The 19389-nt window shown below is 40.4% G+C and overlaps 2 protein-coding genes across 3 annotated transcripts; both read left to right on the forward strand.

The window, feature by feature from the left end:
- Nucleotides 1-2258: 2258 nt before the first annotated feature.
- prelp (proline/arginine-rich end leucine-rich repeat protein) lies at nt 2259-14020 on the forward strand. Of its 2 annotated transcripts, none has more exons than XM_008409243.2 (7): nt 2259-2400; nt 9765-10200; nt 10287-10472; nt 10561-10718; nt 11160-11356; nt 12486-12561; nt 12659-14020. In XM_008409243.2, the coding sequence occupies exons 2-7, from the start codon at nt 9769-9771 to the stop codon at nt 12747-12749; spliced, it is 1140 nt and encodes a 379-aa protein (XP_008407465.2). In that variant the 5' UTR covers nt 2259-2400; nt 9765-9768; the 3' UTR covers nt 12750-14020. The 2 variants fall into 2 exon arrangements, with proteins under 2 accessions (XP_008407465.2, XP_081463383.1); XM_081607257.1 differs by lacking the exon at nt 2259-2400 and adding an exon at nt 2833-2864.
- Nucleotides 14021-14122: 102 nt separating this feature from the next.
- On the forward strand, nt 14123-18526 carry il19l (interleukin 19 like). Its single transcript, XM_008409241.3, has 6 exons — nt 14123-16339; nt 16815-16994; nt 17192-17254; nt 17361-17513; nt 17604-17666; nt 17974-18526. The coding sequence occupies exons 1-6, from the start codon at nt 16238-16240 to the stop codon at nt 18058-18060; spliced, it is 648 nt and encodes a 215-aa protein (XP_008407463.2). The 5' UTR covers nt 14123-16237; the 3' UTR covers nt 18061-18526.
- The last annotated feature ends 863 nt before the right edge of the window (nt 18527-19389 follow it).

A 19389-nucleotide genomic window follows, 5' to 3' on the forward strand; every position in this document is an offset into this window, starting at 1 on the left:
TCTAATTTTATTGCGTTTCTTGAGTTTGATCCATCGTTAAAATCTAGTTTCATGATGCACCTCTTTTGTCTGCATTGTTCTCTCAGGACGCCGTCTTCTCTTCGTTGCTCCAGCAAAGCTGTCTGCAAACTGTAAGAATATTAGTCTTATTCTCTGGGAACATTTGTGACGGTCTCGGTATCTCATTTAAGCAAAACAACTTAAGGACCCAAATCACTTGGAAGATGACTGAACAGACCGTTCTTGGACACGTTCCAGATGATTGAAACACATTTTGGGCTCGGGTTGCAGTCCATCTGCCTCTCTCCATCTGGTTGGAAAACAGTTGTTGTGGTTCGTAATAGCACTGTGAGGTACGTCCGCCTTAAGATTTCTTAGAGTGTGAGCGCTGTCAAATGTTTTTATGTATGCACTGCTTACACCCTACCTCTTGTTTTCTGCTGGACTACTCGTTCCCCACAATGGAGGGGATGATAGGATGCTAACTAGCATTAGCATCCCACGTCACAATGTTCATCTGACGTCATCAGCTGTCGGTGACATAGGATAAGCAGTTTTCCTGTAGCTTTACGTTGTTCCACTGTCATTAGCACAGCTGTAGCAAGTTGGAAATCTTGAGCTTGTGCATTCTGTGCTGTGTAAGGGTGTGAGCAGCACATACACAAGCAAGGTTGACAACGCTAAGACCTTCCTCCTGGCTCTGATTGGTTGTTTTTGACTGGGAGCGGGGCATTTCTGCAGGTGACGATAGGGGCCCTGGGAGAAGGTGGAGGAGCTTTTCACAGATTATCTGTCTCCTGTCACAACATGGCGGCAGTTTTAGTAAATATATAATTGTTGTTCTGGGTTCTTCAGTGACTTCCTGGGTGTCACTTGATGCACTCTTAGAGCATTTTTCATGGGTTCACTGTTAAATGTTTTCTCCTTTTGTGGATTAAAGCTCTGAGTGGTTTTCTGAAGTCCAATCGCCTCAGAAATTACTCATAAATGTTGCTGAATTTGTTCCTATCATCATGTTGATGCTCTATTTAACTGCAATTAAAAAAGGTAACAAAGGGGGACATTTTTCTCAATTTTTCACACAGGATCAGATGGGGTTTATATAGCTTTTTCCCCAATAAATAAATTAAGTCATAAATTTTATACATCATTTTATATTTACCCTGGCTTTTCTTGTGTTATGTGACAAAACGATCAAAACCAGAAGTCATCTGTAAGAAAGTAAATACTTTACCGTGGAGCACTTGCTACTAAATTTGCAGCAGAGGTAGCTCGGATGAGCTTATGCTTGAAACCGGAAAGCATCCAAACTTTTATCAGACATGAGCTCACTTCATGTAATCAGGGAAGTGAATGGAAGGCGTTCCTCCAACCTGTTAGCTGATAGAGGAGGAGACAAAAACACTTACCAAGAAAGTGACGTATTGATTACATAAACCCTTTTCTGTGTGCCTTATGTGATCCTTTCCTTTTTCAAGTTTAGTTTTATCTGGACCTGATATTAGTCCAGTAGACTGGCAAAAACCTCCTGGAGGGAGGAGTAACGAAAGAGAGGGAAGACGTAGACGAACATGTTTAAGAATCCGATCCACAACTGTGATCGTCCCGTTAGCTCACAGCTGCGTCTCATGCTGCAGGATCGCAATCACACACCCACCCTGAGCCACATGGATCACATGAAGTTAAAGGCGTTTTAATTTCGGTCTCACTCCGCGTCACTTCCTGAGCTACATCACTACATCTGCTACCTCACCCGCACTTGAATAGCTTCCTTGAGAATGACCAAAATGCTCTGGGAATTTAATGGAAACTGAGCGGATGCCAGAACGTCGCTGGGACGATTGGATCAGTGGAAAGATGCAAAAGCACATCTGTGTGTTGTCATCCTAACAATGTGCAGTGGGTGGGAGATGTACTTTCAGCTGGACTTTCCTAAACAGAGCTCCACTGTTTACAGCATTTCATGGAGATTTTTGCATTCGCACACATTTGCAAACACATCCATGGCACATTGTGTTGTTTTCTGTTTTGTGGGATTCATCCATCCATCGTTTGAGGAGGAACACAATTACAACAAATCATGACTCATTTTAGTCACATGAAAGAGACTGCAGCTTTCCAGAAGGGATTAAGATTAAGTCTTCTTGGACTGAAGCCAAGCTGAGCAGAGCAGCGCAGAGGAGGGGGGGGACCACTGTGACCCTCAGAGGGGACGGAGCCAGAGAACAAACCCAAAAGGCAGGCCTGTCCAGCAAGAAGGAGTGAAAGAGGGGAGGGAAGTGAACAGAGGAAGAGAGAGTGAGAGAGAAGGAGGGAGGGGTAGCAAAGGAGTGTGAGAGACAGACAGGAGTAAAGACACTAACTTGTGACTTGACAAAAGAGGGCAGGTCCCAGAGACAGGTAAGAAAGTTTGTTTGTTGTCCAGTCGGGGGGATTTTTTATGAGGAATCATAATCAGTAAAAGTTGGCAGCAGTCAGGAGTGTTTTGTGTGTGCAGCAGAAGGAGAGGCAGAGGGGCAGAGGGAAATGTTTGTGGACTGAATCCTAGCACAGGAACAGCTGAGCGGGTTTCTATAGAAACACTCCAACATACAAAGTGGTGCTCTGTCCTCCGGGGAGCTGCAGGGACACTTTGACTCCGCCACACACTCCTCTTCACCTCAGTTTTTTAACCCATCAGTCAGTGAGCATGACTGCTTCTGCATTAAAGTAAATGCAAATTGAAGATTTTCAGCTTTGCGAAATGCAGATCCCTTGACTTTGCATGATGCAGATGTGGCTCTTCAAGGCTTCAGTGAAAAGGGAGCATTTTACTCGTCGACTTGAAATCCTTTGGACTGATTTCAGATGGATGTAGCTCCTAGGTGGGTGTGAATCAAAAACTGTTATAAAAGTGCAAAGGAATAGTCTGGAACTCTCCTTAGAATGCAAGTTTCTATTTCTATTTTTTTGTTTTTTTTGTAATCAAGCACATTTTGTTCTGATCCTTCATGTTCTAGGTGGATAAACTACATTAAACAGTATCTGAAAAAAATGCTCAAAAGTAAACATAAATCAATCTTCACTGATTCTTGGAATAAAGATGCTGGCATTAGAGGCGCCAGTAAGGGCAAAAGTTCAAACATACTGAACCTTTGGACAGAACAACAGGCTGTCAGCTATGGAAAGTTTTTTTGATTTTTTATTATTTTTGTAGCTGATTTTGGTCAAATAGTTCATGTTTTTTCCTTAAAAGGTTTTATATTATTTATGTGAGACCAGCTAGATTCCACAGTCGGACAATTAGAACAGCACCATAACTGAGCCATTTGGTCACACAAATTGCCAAAGTCAGATAATTAATTTCTGCTAAGAAATTTCGGTCTCTTGTCCAAAGCTCCAGAGTTTTGGCAAAGTACTGATCTTGACTCTGGACCAGCAAATGACTATTCCTACTTGACCTAAACAAAAGAGAGGCTGGTACAAAGCTTATTACTAAGGACTGCTGTGACAAAAGCTTTTATTAAATACTGTGACCGGTGCAACAAATTAATTGAAATTGCTTTTTTTTTCGGCATTCCTTAAAACACAGGAGTGCACTCACTCAAATGTTTAAATCTTTGGTTTGATAGACTTATACATCGGAAGCCAGTTAATTTTGCTTGCTATTTTATGTGAGATTTTTTTAAAATGGCCTCAATACTAAGTTAGTTGCTGAATGCAAATACATTTTGAGACGTTTGGCATTCACAGGTCAGACCAAAATTTTAATAAAATTTTAAATCTTTTTCCCAGACTTTGCATTGTATTGTTGATATGACTTTTAATAGCAAGGTGATGTTTATGCATTTATCCAGCAAAGAGGAGACAGCTTGGAGACTCAACAAACGGGCACCTTACCAACGTTTTTAAAAGCTCTGTGACATTTGATGCATGAGTCACCAGTGGTGACTGACAGCTCGTAAACAAACGACAGTCTTTCAAAATCCTGAAAATACAAGAAGATTGATAAAGTGCAATAATTTCTGCTCCAGTTCTAAGATTATTGCTTTGATCATCCCAATAACTGTTTCACTAGGGTAGCCTCCTCTGTGCCATCATTTCATGAAGTGAAAATGCAAGCCTAATATTTTTAAGCCTGATCAGTCTGTGTTTTATTCATACGGATTAGCAACATTACTGTAAAATAGTTTTAAATGTGTTATTTACGAGGACACTGTCTATGACAGGTCTGTATCCAGTTAGCTGGAGAACAACATGTCACTTCAGAGGCATCATGTGGTGGATGGGAAGGATGTTAATGCACTAATGTACAATCAGACTGCAGATGTCAAACAGTCTCCCCTTCATTTGCTCAGGCACAGGGGAAAAAAGCACTTACAGCTGGGGTTAATTATCATGCCTCAACATTCAGATGGGGCTTTGGAGGCTAGTGACTTTACATGAACTCTGGACATCAGCAGACGTTCTGTACTTACATCGAATGTAAAACTCTGTAAAAGAACTTGTTTCTTTTATGTGAAAAATATTAAATTCGCCATGCTTCTGTCTCCTCGGTGTTCTAGTTGTTTCCTTTCTGCTTTGTTTTAAAGAATGTTGTACTTTTCAAGATAATTGTTAAACATTTTCAGGATGTAAAAGTATCTTTTTGACCTTTGTTGTCATTTTTTAAATTTAACAGTAGCTCTTTAAAAACTGTGGATCCAGATGACGTGCCTTCATCCATATACGGCACTCACTTCCTGTTTCTAAAACAAACAAAGTTAGACTTTTTTGTTGTCAAAAAGGGCTCATAGAAATTATTTATCTGTTCTATATAAACAAAGCCTTTAAATGATATTTTTCCTCCAAAAATCTGGATTTTACTTAAAAAAATAAAACATGACTTTGCGGAAAAAAGAGTTTAGAATGACCCATTCAGTGACATTTTAGTCTCCAGTTACTGTTTGCTTAGATGGTTTGCCATATGATTCATGCTTAATGGACGCCAAGAACATAGTCCTCCAAGTTCAAATCGCGTGTTTTTCAGTCAGACTTACTTATCAAGGCGACACATAACATAGCAATGAATCAAGCCTCTTTGACACTCACTGTTTTTAAGTGTTTGCCAGATTTCTCCACACAGAATAGCAGAAACAGGGGACAGAATGCTGGTTCTGGTTTCAAACTAAAGGGCTGTGAAGCTCTGAGAGGGAAAAAGGAAGGGCAACGCCAGGGAACACAGGAAACTTCAGATGTGTTTTTTCAGGCAGAGCCTCTGGATCAGAACCTCATTCCTGCCGTGTGATGTTTATGTGATGTGTCAGTCATTTTGTTTTTGTGGGACCTTGTTTTGTTTTCCATTAATTTCCCTTTAATTTGTTTTTTTTGTTTTGCTATTATGTTTTATTCCTTGAGTTTAGCTTCTTTCTATTTGTCTCGGTCTCCAGCGTCATTCTTCTTTTGATTGGTTTTTGATTGTATTTCTGGTTTTCACACTTAGTGTGAGCAACTTCTGTGTTGTACACACTAAATGTTGCAAGAAATGCTGCAGCTGCAGGGCGCTGCAGGTTTCCTACACAGCCAGAAGTTAACATGATGTTTCTATGGTCTTTAAGAAATGTCGGCTGCATTTTATCATCTCAGTAGATAACAGTAAAATATTCATGCAGGCAATACCTTGATAAACCACAGAGTCCAACCAAACAAAATAAGTAAAGTGATGAGTAGGTCACTCTTACTCTAAATCTTCAAGACGCTGATGAAGGGAGATTCATTACAACACAGTTTGAGTTTCATTATATTTGTGAAAATACAAACACAAATATTTTTCAGCTCATCTGGAGCGCTGCTCCTGCTGTCTCTCATCTTCCTCTTGACTCCATAGACTCTTTTTGTGTTCTCGTTTCTGGATCGGACCAGCTTCTGACCAAACACTGTCATACCATGATCATAAACCCAGAAATGACTACTTTTGGCAGCAAGTCCTGATGGAAAATAAAACCAGGAACTCCACGAGGCATGTCAGCAGAGGTTCGAAGTGCTCTGACAATTCATTCTGACTTTGAACTTGATAAAGTGGATCAACACAGCAGATGACACGTCTTTCTAAATCATCTCTGATTGTGGAAACTTTAATCTGGACCTCCAGCAGCTTGGAGTCACTCTTCTTCCAGACTTTGGGATATTGATTTCCAAGTGAAATTTGAAATTCACTAAAGTAACACTGAAGCAGTACCATCTATTGCTCCTTTGCTCAGGTGAGACGATTTTGCTGTTTCCTCAGAAGGAAAACAATTAATTCAACACTTGTCACCCATTTCCTGGATAAGTCAGTGTACAAGTGAAGGGATAACTCCAGTTCACATTTTGTGGATCATTTCAAAATCTTGGATAGACTTCACTAAAGGCTGTAATTAATCCTCTTGCCGCAGCAGCGAGGACTGCCACAGTTTTTGCTTCCTGTTAACTTTCAGATGAACTGTTCAGATACGACACTCTGTTCTGTTCTGTCGCAGTAACTTTTTTTGCCGTATCCTCGTCATGGAAGGTGCTTAGCAGTCTTCCTCATATAGGCGTAGCATTTCTGTATCAAAACTTGTTTTCAGAATTGCTTTCAGTGAGTTTATGCAACATTCAATTTTTTTCACGAAACTGAATTTTCAAATCAAGTTACTTGAAAAACATTAACTTTGTGATTATCTTTAGACTGATCAAACTGTAATGATTTAAATAATTATACTTTGATTACTGAACCTACACAACATTTTTGTGAAGGTTAAAACCTCACTGGATAAGTAGTTTCTTCCTTGGTTAAAATAAATGCATTGCTCTACTTAATCAGCCTGCCTCCTTTTGGATCCTCCACTTCATCACTTCACTGACATGAAGTCTAAAAAATCTGGGCAGTTTTCCAAAGCCAATGCGATCAGGAATCATTGGTGCCTCAGAGTTGGAGATTTGTCCTTAACGTTTTGTGGTGATTATTTCCAGCAGGGCGTCTTTGCCTGTCCAGGATGTTGCTCGTTAAAAATACTTCTGCACACCCATTCTGTGTAAGCTGAGTCCCTTCATTGAATCAGATTTTGTAGATGATTGTGTTCCTCCTGCACACAGCTGAGCTTGTTTCCACATCTGTAAACTATATTTCTAAAGATCAGGGGTTACATTACCCTTTAAAAATCCTCCCACTCTGTTCTGCTGCTGAAAAGGAAAACTGGGTGTGTCGAAGAAGAATCTGCAGCAAAGATTCCCTCATGCAAGCAGACTAATTATTTTAAACCACTCTTATCACAAGGACTTGTTTTTTTTATCTGGTCATTAAGGAGCAAATAGCTTAGCAGATTTAAATTATTTAGGCTACCTACACGTGAGCTAAAGTTAGGAAATGTACATATAAATGAATAAGTTCTTCTTTTGGTTATTTTATATTCAATGAGATATATTTTGTTACTGTACTGCTCTAACAAGTTAATTTCCCCACTGTGGGATTTATAAAGGATTATTCTATTCTATTCTATTCTATTCTATTCTATTCTATTCTATTCTATTCTATTCTATTCTATTCTATTCTATTCTATTCAATAGTGTACCTACATTAATGTCTTTAAATTTGCCCACCACAGTCTTCCCTCTGGACGATGTAGATTTGCAGATTTTATTCTTTTTTTTTTGCAGCATTTTATGTATCATTATCTGATCTTCTTTAAGAATTTACTGAAATTTGACACAAAAAAACAACAAAAACAAAACACCCAGTTTTATCCTTCACTATAAAGTGAAGACATTTCAGCTCTCATAATGACCCAGCTCAATTCCTTACAGTAAATGTTATAACACACTAGTACTATTCCTAAATAATTAGGATATGTTTTGGAAAATTAACTCACACCCGGCCATAGTCTGTCACAGAACTGAAACAGGAAAGTCTTTGAGATTTGATGATGGCTGAAGATCAAAGCTGATGTGTGAGGAAGAAGTGTGGAAATCAGCAGTCACATGGAGTGGAGGGAGAAACAGTATGATTTTAGTTAGGACTCAGAACCTGGCAGCACGCGAGGAATCCAAGCAAAGGGAAGAAAATCTTCTTGCCAAGGAGTTATGAACTTCAAAGCTGATAAAAAAAAAAACACTGAAAGTCAAGTATGGCAACCGTCTTCTTTCTCTGCAAGAACAAAATGAAAATATTTGACCTTAAACTCCTCTAATAAAGCCAGTTTTCGGGGAGCCTGAAATAAATACGCTTCTGTCCCACGTGCAATAAAAGAGCAACGTCACAGTATTTTCCAAGCCTGAGATGCTGAAAACAATGAACTCAGAATAAATTGGGGGCAAAAACTGCAACAACAAATCAACAGTGACATCATTTACTGCAACAGGCGCCTTAAATAAAGGTTGCAAAGGGAAGATTTAGTCATTTGTTTTCCAAAGCACAAAAAGTTAATCACCAAACGAAAATCGAAGTAAGAAAGTCGAGTCTTGCGGCGCTGAATTGCAGAACCAAATAACAGATCATGATCATGATAATTAAGAGATAAATTCTAAGGTTTTAAACGTTTGAACAAAATTTTATTCAGATTCAACGAGTGAGTTATTTCAGAATATCCTCTTCTCATAACAAAGACGTGGATAATTGTGTAAATTATTCTGCTTGTCTGTTTTGTGTTAGTCAGTCTGGCTTTTTTCTCTATGCACCCAAACAAGATCCCAGATTCACTGAAGGATTTCACTGCTTTTGAAAGTTTATCTAATTCAGATCTCTGGCATTCAGCTCGACTTGTACTGAGGAGCAAATAGTTTCTCCAGGTGTTATGCGTGATTTCAAAGGCAACGCCAGCAAAATACATTTACATTTTCATAAATTATGCATTGGAAAAGACCAGCAATAGTCACCTGAGAGGTGGTTTTAAATGCAGCTCAGGAGAATAAATCTTCCTGCTGCTTGCTGGCTGTGCAGAGCCGGTGTTGGTTATGAAAGTCTAATTCATCCTTCCAGTAAAGAGCGTCTGGTATTTTTCCACAAATAAATTCTGTAATAGACAAATAAACCTTCCAGTTTTGTCAGTCACATAAGAGTGCTGTAAAAATAGTTTGTCTCTTTAGGTTTCTCCTTTTTGCTTTCATGTCACAGTTAGATGTGGGCAGAAAACCAGCAGTAGTTTTGGCTTTTGAACTCTGCCTTGTGAGGCCTTTTAAACCGTTCTCGTCATGACGTCTGATCAAATGAGGCTCGGCAGGACTGAAGCGATTTAGATGTTCTGGGTTGTTTTGTGACTTCTGGATGAGTCGCTAATATTCTGTTGGAGTCATTTTTGTTCTCCACAGATCCATGTTTTCTCCACTGATGATGCTCATTGTGGTTTGATGAACTTATACAGCTCGGAAATGGTTTTGTATTCCTTTCAAGACAGATAGTCGGCGGTTTGATTTCTTGTCTGTTTTTGACTTTCTTTAGCCTGAAGCATGACAGGTTTTTAATGTGTGACCTTTGAGCCTAGTCCTGATGTCAGACAGATTAAATTTAAGAGATTTCTTGATTCTGCAACTCTGACAGTAATCAGGTTTGCAACAATATCATGTTCTTTCACGTTAATTCATGATTTAACATGAATTAAACCCATCCTTGTCCCAACAATTAATAGGATAATAACTAATCCATTTTCTCTTAGGAAATTATGACTTCAAAACCTCCTTTGCAGAATTAAAGATAATTGAACAGAAGTGATTTTTTTTATCTCTTTGCTTGATGCAATATTGTGCTTTTTACTTAAAAAAACAACGAGGTTCTCTTTCATGCTCTCTTGTAGGACAATGAAGGCTGGTGTGGGACTTATTTCTTCATTGCTCCTGTTCCTCTTAATGGGAGCAGTCTTCGCCCAGAGACCGCGACCAAAGAAGCCTACCAGGCGTCCAACCACCACCAGGAAGCCTTTTGTCCCCAAGCATGTGGAGCCATCCGTGCCTGAACCCCAGGAGCCCACAGATTTCCCTCCACCCATCCTCGGCCCACCCTCCATCTACTCTGATTGTCCCAGAGAGTGTTTATGTCTCCCAAGCTACCCAAATTCTCTCAACTGTGAGAACCGGAACATCCGTGTGGTCCCGGTCATCCCATTCAGAACTCACTACCTGTACCTACAGAACAACTACATCTCTGAGCTCACTGCTGAGGCCTTTAACAATGCTACTGAGGTCCGCTGGATCAATCTGGCAAACAATCGCATCCAGAAAATAGACAAACAGGTTTGTCAGACGGTTTTTTGTCTTTTAAAGCCTCTAAAAATCTGAAAAACTGGTTTAAAATGCCAATCTGTGCCCCATGTCTGCAGGTCTTTGAGAAGATCCCGGGTCTGCTGTATTTCTATGTCCAGAGGAACCAGCTGAATGAAGTACCGTCAGGCCTCCCGACAAGTCTGGAGCAGCTTCGTCTGGACAGAAACCACATTTCCAAGATCCCCGCTGGTGCCTTCACCAAGCTGGAGAACCTGACTCTGCTGGACCTGCACTACAACCAGGTGAACCACATTTAGCACCCTGCGCAGGCAGGAGAGCCAACTGCATTATGAGAAGTAGATTTTCAGTGTGTGGTGTCTTCTCGGTCAGCTGAGCGACAGTGGCCTGGGAAAGAACACACTCAAGGACCTGAAGAACCTCATGCAGCTCAACCTGGCGCACAACGTTTTGAAGAAGATGCCCGCTGGAGTGCCAAACAGCCTCATCCAGCTGTTCCTGGACAAGAACCGCATAGATGACATACCAAAGTAAATACTCAGGATGCAAACATTGGTTAACGGACATGTGTGTACACAAATACTCCAGTGTACTGTGACAGTGTTGGCCACACACATGGGCTGAAATGCTGCCAAAGAAATTAAGATTTCTAAGATTTGCGCCGCTGTCAGAAAGATTTATGTTTGGAACATTGAACATTGCAGATATGAACCAGAAATCTACATTCAAAGCTATTCGTATTTCCGCATGTTTCTCTTTATTTAAAAGTGCAAACTTTTTATCTCAAACCGTTAAAAACTCCAAACTGCATAATATGTTTGGCAGTTTAAATCCTTCTGCAGTTTCCTTCAATGCAACAAAAAGTTAAATTTAGATGTAGAAAGCTGTTACGACTCAAATTTGTGCCAGTATAGGCTGATTTGCTGAGGAGTACCAGCTTTGTTTATGTGCTGCATTCTTGTGCTGTCCAGAGATTACTTCAAGGACTTCACCCACCTGGCGTTTGTGAGGCTCAACTACAACCAGCTGAGCGATAAAGGAGTTCCCAAGGCTGTGTTCAACTTGACCAGCCTGCTGGACCTGCAGCTGGCTCACAACCAGCTCACAGTGATTCCCCTCTTCAACAATCACCTGGAGCACCTGCACCTCAACCACAACAGCATTGAGAGTAAGTGATGGTCTTCTACTCACTGGTGCTAATATAATGACACTCTTCCGCATGTGGAAGAGTGTCATTATATTAGCATGACACTCTTCCACATTCTTCCATCCTTCCACACTCTTCCACCTGTGGACGAGTGTCATTATATTACTGGTGCAGTTTGATTTCACTCTGCACTGGGGAAATGGGTTTGGACACGAATAGGCGAGGAGATGCAGAACCACCTCCTCACCTGTGGGGGCACTGCACCAATAACTACTGAAGGAAACAACGTACAAAAAAAAACCTCAGATGAAGACACAACTTCCTTCTTCACAAAATATAAACAAAATTGGAATGGTGTCAGATTTTAGAGGTTATAGAGTTTCTCTTTTGTCTTTGGCAAACGACCACAAGCCTTTTCCCCTGCAAACAATAGACTTTGCACATTTGTTTTGGTTGCATTTACCCGGAATGTATTCCGCTATAATCTGCTTTCTGCCTTTGGAGCGATTTCTGGTCAGCTTGCATCTACATATGCATTCAAGCAGCGCCAGAGTTCACTTCAACTGAACCAACACCTAGGACCAAATTTTTTTCTGGTCCACATCAGAGTTTGGTTGTGCATTCACACCTCAAACGAAGCGAACCTTCTAGACCAGGGGTGGGCAACTCCAGGCCTCAAGAGCCGGTCTCCTGCAACTTTTACATGCATCTCTACTTCAACACACCTGAGTCAAATAATGAGGTCGTTAGCAGGACTCTGGAGAACCTGACTGCACTTAGGAGGAGATTCAACTGTTGGATTCAAGTGTGTTGGATCAGGGAGACTTTAAGAGTTGCAGGACACCGGCCCTCCAGGACCAGGATTGCCCACCCCTGTTCTAGACAAACGAACTAGAGTTTGATTAAACTGGACTAAATGGAACAGGTACGCACCTTAAATATTTGACTCTGGATTCAATTAAGAAAATATCATATTTTTAAAATAGCGCTGAGTCAGCTGACAAGCTGCCTGAGCAATACAACAATCCACAATTCAGTAAACTCACCGATGCTTAAAAATGTGAAGTATATGTGAGGTAAGTATACGTGAATGTGAAGTATAGTAAAAAGAGTTTTTTATTTTGCATCTGTAACTTTGGTTTACTGACAGGCATCAACGGAACTGAGATCTGCCCATTCAGCCTGCTGGCCGACCTGACTGACGACCGTCTGGTACCACGACTAAGGTAGGCCAACACGTCAACATGAACTGGTGCTGCAGCAGCTCTGGACGGGAGCTAGCAGTCAGGTCACATGCTGACGCATTTTGTTCTGCTGCCTCAGATACCTGCGTCTGGACGGGAATCATTTGCATCCCCCCGTCCCTATGGATGTCATCATGTGCTTCAGACACCTTCACTCTGTCGTCATTTAGGAGGAAGGGCGTCTTCTCACACAAACCCGCAACACGTACGAAAAACCGAATAAACGACAGCAGTGCACAACGGGGCAATTCGAGCTAAAGCACGCTCACTGGAGCACAAGGTTTCGAGCTTGAACGAGCTGCGGAGTTGCATTACTGAAAGAGGAACTCTGCTCAGCTGCAAAGCTTTGAGTTTGCTTTTTAAATGACTGAAAGTGTCATTCTGCCAGAATCCAAGCAGTGGACCGCAAACTGGCAACAAGAGATTATAGGAACATTTAGCTTATGGTTTGCATGGGAGGTTTAGTATCTATTCAGTAAAAAGAAAAAAATAGAAAAAAAATCCTAATTAAATGAGCAAAACTCCAACTCCGGGTGTAATAAAATACATACAGCTGCATTTAATAAATTAAATTTAGTTACATTTGTATTTATTTCAGTAATTCAATCTAAAAAGTGGAACTCATATGTTGTACAAATTTATTACCCAGCTACACGTCTAAAGAAGATATTTCTGGATGGATTTGGGGTGGATATGAATATTAAATAGGGCAAACAAAAACCAATATTCAATGCATGAAAGTATTTAATGCATAAAGTGCGTCTATGTACTTTAAGTCATAACCCCATCCATCATTGGTTGGAGCTCCTTTTGCATGAATGACTGCATCAATGAGGTGTGGCGTGGTTCAGCAGTACCTTAACACAAAGATGAAGCTGCAGTCTGTCCACAAATCCCCATCCTCCACTTTTGAACAGGTTTTTTTCCACCATACTCTTAATTTACTTTAACTTTCCATCGATATGTTTAGATAGCAAACTCTGTGAGCTGCAGAGTTCACTGGAGGTCATTTAGCGATGACCTTTTGTGAGTTGCCCTTCTGGTGAAGTGTGTCAGGAACAGCTGTCAGATCACCAGCCTTCCCCATGAATTTTTAATTTTTTTTACTGATCTTATGTAATATTTACAATTACACAATCATGAAAATGTAGAATATGTCACTCTGTTTGTAATGAATCTGCATATGAGTTTCACCTTTTCAGCTGAATGCCTAAATTAAATTTATTTGATATTTAAAGTTACGGAGACGCTCCTCCGCTCTGCTACGGAGGGCGGCTTTCAGGACCAACAATTGCAGTGCATAGACCTGAATAATGCCTTCAGTTTCCAAGGTGCTCTGTGCAAAAATGTTTTTGTTTTTCCTATTAATAGACTTTTATGTTATTCCTCTGTATAAAGGCACTTTGTACAAATACTGAAAAATAAAATGTCTTTGCTCGTATGCAGCTGATCTTTAATAATTTTTGTTTCATAGCTCTGATACATTTTCTCCACCTTTGAGTTTGCTGGGTTCAGTATCCTGAGATAAAACATGTTTATGATTTGGGTTTCAGGAAATGCTGAAGTATTTATATCCTTGGAGTTCCCAAAATGTTCTCAACACATTATGCAAATGTATGTACAGTCATTATGCAGGGATGAGCTCTTCCAAATTGGCAAGGGGAAAAAATGTAATTCTTTCTAAAAACAGAAACGTTTCCAGGAAGCTTCTCTCTTCAAGTCAGGCTGCAGGAAGAAGTCTGTGGCAGGAAGGATGTGAGCGTAGCCAGGAAGAAGCTCCATCCCTTACATCCAGGTACCAGAACCATGACTCATCTTGACTTTAGTCTTGAATAGATGCTAATAGTCATTAAACAAACAGAAAACGGCGGAACATCAGTACAGAGGCACGCAGAAAGGGAAAATGTGGATTGTAGTTCTTTCTAATCATTGACTCATTTTCACTTTTCTTGTAGATGTTTCAGGTTTTTTCTTTCTAAAACCTCCAGGTACTTTAAAGAGGCCATGATTCATTGCACTTTGACGCAGTTCCTAGAGCTTTTTGGGGAAAAAAAAACAGGCCCACAGCATGACACTCTCTCTGCCGCACTAGACATTTTCAATAATTCGTCCTTTGTGTTACTCCCAAACCCACCTGAGAGGTTTGTCACAAGAAAAGTCTAATCATAGGCTCATCGGAACAGAGCAAACTGAAGTCACACCAGAGCTTATATTCACTCAAATTAAAGGTTACACATTGATATTTTCTACCTAAAATAAGCATTTATTTTAACACATCTTTTCCAGGTGGCAGGCATTGATCAGTGCATCCTTACAGCAACGCCTCAGTGTATTTCATTGCAGTTTTCATATAATAGATCAACACAAAGCTGTGGAGGGATTGGGATGCATAGTTTTCGAAGATATTCACAAATAAGGTTCTAAAATCTGTGAGATGCATTTGTATTCTTCCCCTAGAGGCGGTACTGGTTGAAGGTCTTCTCCTTCAACCAGAGCTCCAAGTCCTTTGGGAAAATATCTCCAGCAGCTTCACTGGAAACTGAAAAATGTTCTTAGCAACACGATTCAGGCTCAGTCAAATTGACTTCTAATCATCTGTGAAACGTGAATCGTGCAAAACGATTCTCGGCTGTATTTAGCTCTGGATTAAGGTTTTCCTTAGACGTCTTGATGGAAAGTGGTTGATTTCATTTATAGCTACTAGATTAACAGGCGCTGAATACATAAGCACGCCACACTTTTCAGATTTGTATTTCTTTTTAAAAAATTAACTACATAGAATTTTCTTTCTTTCTGCTCTGATTGTAGACAGATCAGAAATCTTTAGACCAGATCTTCTCTCTGGTGAACACATTCGCTTCTCTTCCTCTCAGGAGACACAACACGCTCATGCAGCTTTGTGATGACCCCTACTGGCTACTTACTGTATAGCACTAACCCTAGGCTATGAACTTTTCCTTTTAAATTGTTTGTACTTCCAGTTACAAATGCTGACACGAGTTTCCTCCACCTCGAAAGACCCTCGGGAATTTTGTGCAGATACTCCCGTAGTAACAGACAGTGACTCAACGTTATTCCAAGAACGCAGGCAATTCCTGTTTTCATCTGACTTCCCTGAAGACATTTTCTTTTTAAACTATGACTGGATTCTGTCACTGCAAATAGATGAGCAGGTTTAGCGAGCGTTTCTGAAAACGACTTGCCTAACTTGTGTTGAGGTAAAAGACTTCGACCTCGAGGGGTCAAAAAAAAAGGTGCTGACAGACGGATTATTGATGTTCAGCAGCAGAAGGAATGATCAGTATTCTCCAAGAAACAATCGACTGGACAATTTTAGGTGCAAGCACTTAATTCATCCTAAAACTGAGAAGAAAAAAACCCCCACAAATAATCTGGCAGATTACAAGGCAGATGTACAAAACAAATGATGACCGTCTAATCTGATGAATGACTCATGAACACATTCACAGAAAGTGAGTGAGTTTTTTTTTTCTCTCCACAGTGACACGGGGTTTACGTCAGAAAGGGAGGAAACCCTCAATTATCCACTATCATTTTCTTTTACAATAGCATGACTGAGGAGTTCCTTTAATTGCATCACTTCCTTGTCCAGTAAACAGAGGCGTGTTCGCCCGCAGCGTCCGTTTTGAGATGAAACATGATTCGAAAAACCCCCTCGGTCTACTATAAGAGCAGAGAGGATGGAGGCTCAGAGACACACATCCTCTCCAGGACTCATCCTCTCTCAGGTAACACACAGGTGAGTCTGAGCACAGGTGATGCTGTTGCTGCTCTGGGTCCTGCTGACTGATCCTGAACTTTGCACTGGCTCTGTGTAGTTTTCTTTAATCTCGTAGGGATGTTCGAGATGTTTTATAACTATGTAGTGCAGTAACTGCGTACATCCTGGGATCTAGTCATTGCTGATCGATCGTTGCAGCGTTTCGCCAAGATGTTGTGTCGCCAAGATGGGTGAAAATTACGTCCTTACCCACAATACTCTCCTGTTGATGCACTGTAAAAGCTGACAGCGCCCTAAAGTTAAATGCACTCGTTTTACCTCCTAACTCCTGATGTTTTACACAGAAAGTTGGTTTAAGAATTTTTATCATGCCTAATTTAGTGTTAGGGTTAATTGTATATCTTAACATTAACTTAACTCATCATTTTAAGACAACTTTTAAACTTCCATTGCTCAGGACTTAACATGCGAAATCAAAAATGTCTCTATTCAGCTTCACCTGCAGGTAACCACAGTGATGAAGATGCTGCTCAGTTCTTCCGTGCTCCTCCTCCTCCTCCTGGGTTTACTGAACGGGCCTGCGGAGAGCCGGACACTGCACATGGACGGCTGCTCTGCCAACGTTCACGTCCATGAACTACACCAGTACTTCTCTGAGATAAAATCAGATGCGGTGAGTTTAATCAAAAAACACACGCACGCGCACACACACACACACACACACACTCATGCTAGTGCAGCTGCTCATCCAGAGTAACATGGATGCAGGCACAGGAAGTCATTCGCTTCATGTTCAAGTGTTCTTTATTAGATGGGAAGAAGCCGCCTAAGAGAGATTTTAATCCCCAATTTCCTCACCTTACATGTCAGATATCGGCGGACGGCGAGATTGGAGTGAAACTTCTGGATGCATCTCTGATGAAGAACGTTCAGGTGAGCTCTTCAGGCATTCTCACATGAGAACATTTCCATCCTGTTTCTTAATTTCCCGACGTAGTGACAAATGCTTTCACTCCTGACACCTGCCTGCCTCCACCAGGAGGGCCAGACGTGCTGCTTTGTGCGCCTCCTGCTGCGTTTCTACGTCGAACGAGTCTTCAGCAGCTACGAGTCCTCTCAGCCGAGTCAGCAGCGCTGCTCCAGCGCCTTGGCAAACGCTTTTGTCAGCATCAGAAGGGAAATGCATAAATGTGTAAGTTAACCGTCCTGTTTCAGCTGCGACATCACCAGACGCAGCTCTGGGTCATGTTGGTGACCTTTGAACTCCTTTTCCTTCTCGCAGCACTGCCACTGCGGAGAAGAAACCCAGAGAACGATTGACTCGGTGCTCGCCAACTTTGACAAGGTACGCTGCGCCATGTGTGCTTTCTGTACAAAATGCAAAGATCTTATCTCAGCTCACATAACGACAGCTAGATGCAGAAGGTTTCAGTTTCAGAGGGCAAAGAAATAGCTTTGCAAAGACTTTGCAACTCAATGTCTCCCTCTACCATAAAGAAATCAACCAATCAAGCAGCATAGGCATTTTTCATCAATTAGCAAGGCAATTAAAAACAGCCAATCAGTTTGCTTAAGCCACAATAATATTGCTTTAGTGATTTTCCATTTCTGCTCATATCTAAGCCTCTTTGCTCTCTTCTCCCGCTGAGCAGCTGCAGATCCAGCAGGCGGCGCAGAAGGCTGTAGGCGAACTGGGCACAGTGCTGGACTGGCTGGAGCGACTGGGATCTAAATCATAAACACGAAGCTGACCCGCACAAGAGCTACTCGTTCGTTTACCCCTGAGCCGTTTCGCATTTCTGTGTGTTCGTACTTGAATTAATTTAAACCTGTATATATTTGTGTTCTCTCACGTGTTTTTGGTGGAATGTCTGAAGCTGACTTTTAGAAGGATGTATAGATTTTTAGAAATTAAAATTACTAATAGGTTTTTCTGTGAAGTTGTAAAATGAGCTTTTATCAAAACAAAGCTTTTAACTCCATTGTAAAAATAAATAAATAAAATATATGACTACCCTTTAATTTTCTTGTAGTATTTGTTGTAATTTACTGCCACCTGGTGGCTTTAAGAAGAATGCAACAACTACACAGAAAAAAAGATTTCCACATTAGTATGCAACACCCTCCACAATCATTAAATGCCCTGGTAAAGATGTGCAGAGAAGCCCATAAATATAAGATTGTAATGGACATGCTCTGCTGAAGTTTTTTAAATGTATGTTATTTCCTGAAAAGGAAAATCTCAAGGTACTCACAGCCTACAGCTGCAGGTGCTACTAAAATAATCCTCAGTCACTTGGGGGCAATTTAGAATCACAGAAAATCTCCAAAAGGGAATCAAACTTAAAACTCTGAACTAAGAACTTCTGATCATATATTCCCTGACATTAATATGTTAATAAGTGTGTTCGTGTTACTCTGTACCCGTGAAGTAGCTTCCAGTCTCAAAAAAGGTTGGTGACCCCTGCTAGACTGTGGATAAATGCAAACCAAACATATTTTAACTTGTTTATGTTTTTATTTATTGTTGTAATAGTTTATTTACGTTGCAGCACTTATCGTGGGACAGAGAGTAATTTCAATTATCTTATGTTCTTCTACATATTAACAATAAACCTGATTTAATTTGAACTGTATTATATGTTGCATAAATAAGTATTAAAACCAGAGTGACAAGATTTGATTGATTTATAAAACACTCACTTTATAATTTTGAAGCGGTTAACATTTTATGTATAGAGAGAAGTATATAAAACTAAGAGTCCACTGCACTGAACCCCATTGAAAACCTGGTTCTTCCACCAAATGTTGATTTCTGAACTCTTACTGAGTTAAAACATGAGTTTTGTTGTTTCTAAATGAATCTGAACTTGTTTTCCTTGGATGATTTGAGATCTGACAGGACTGCTTCTTTTTCTTTATGTTCACCATTTCTCATTTTCTGCTAATAAATCAAAAAAAATTGCTTGGAATTTCAGAGTTCAGTAGTTCATAGAATAAAAGAACAATGTTCATTCAACTCAAACATAAACCTATAAAAAGTAAAAATCTGAGAATGTGATCATCTT

This window comes from Poecilia reticulata, chromosome 5, assembly GCF_904066995.2.
Source record: "Poecilia reticulata chromosome 5, P_reticulata-male-v2, whole genome shotgun sequence".
Taxonomy (NCBI): domain Eukaryota; kingdom Metazoa; phylum Chordata; class Actinopteri; order Cyprinodontiformes; family Poeciliidae; genus Poecilia; species Poecilia reticulata.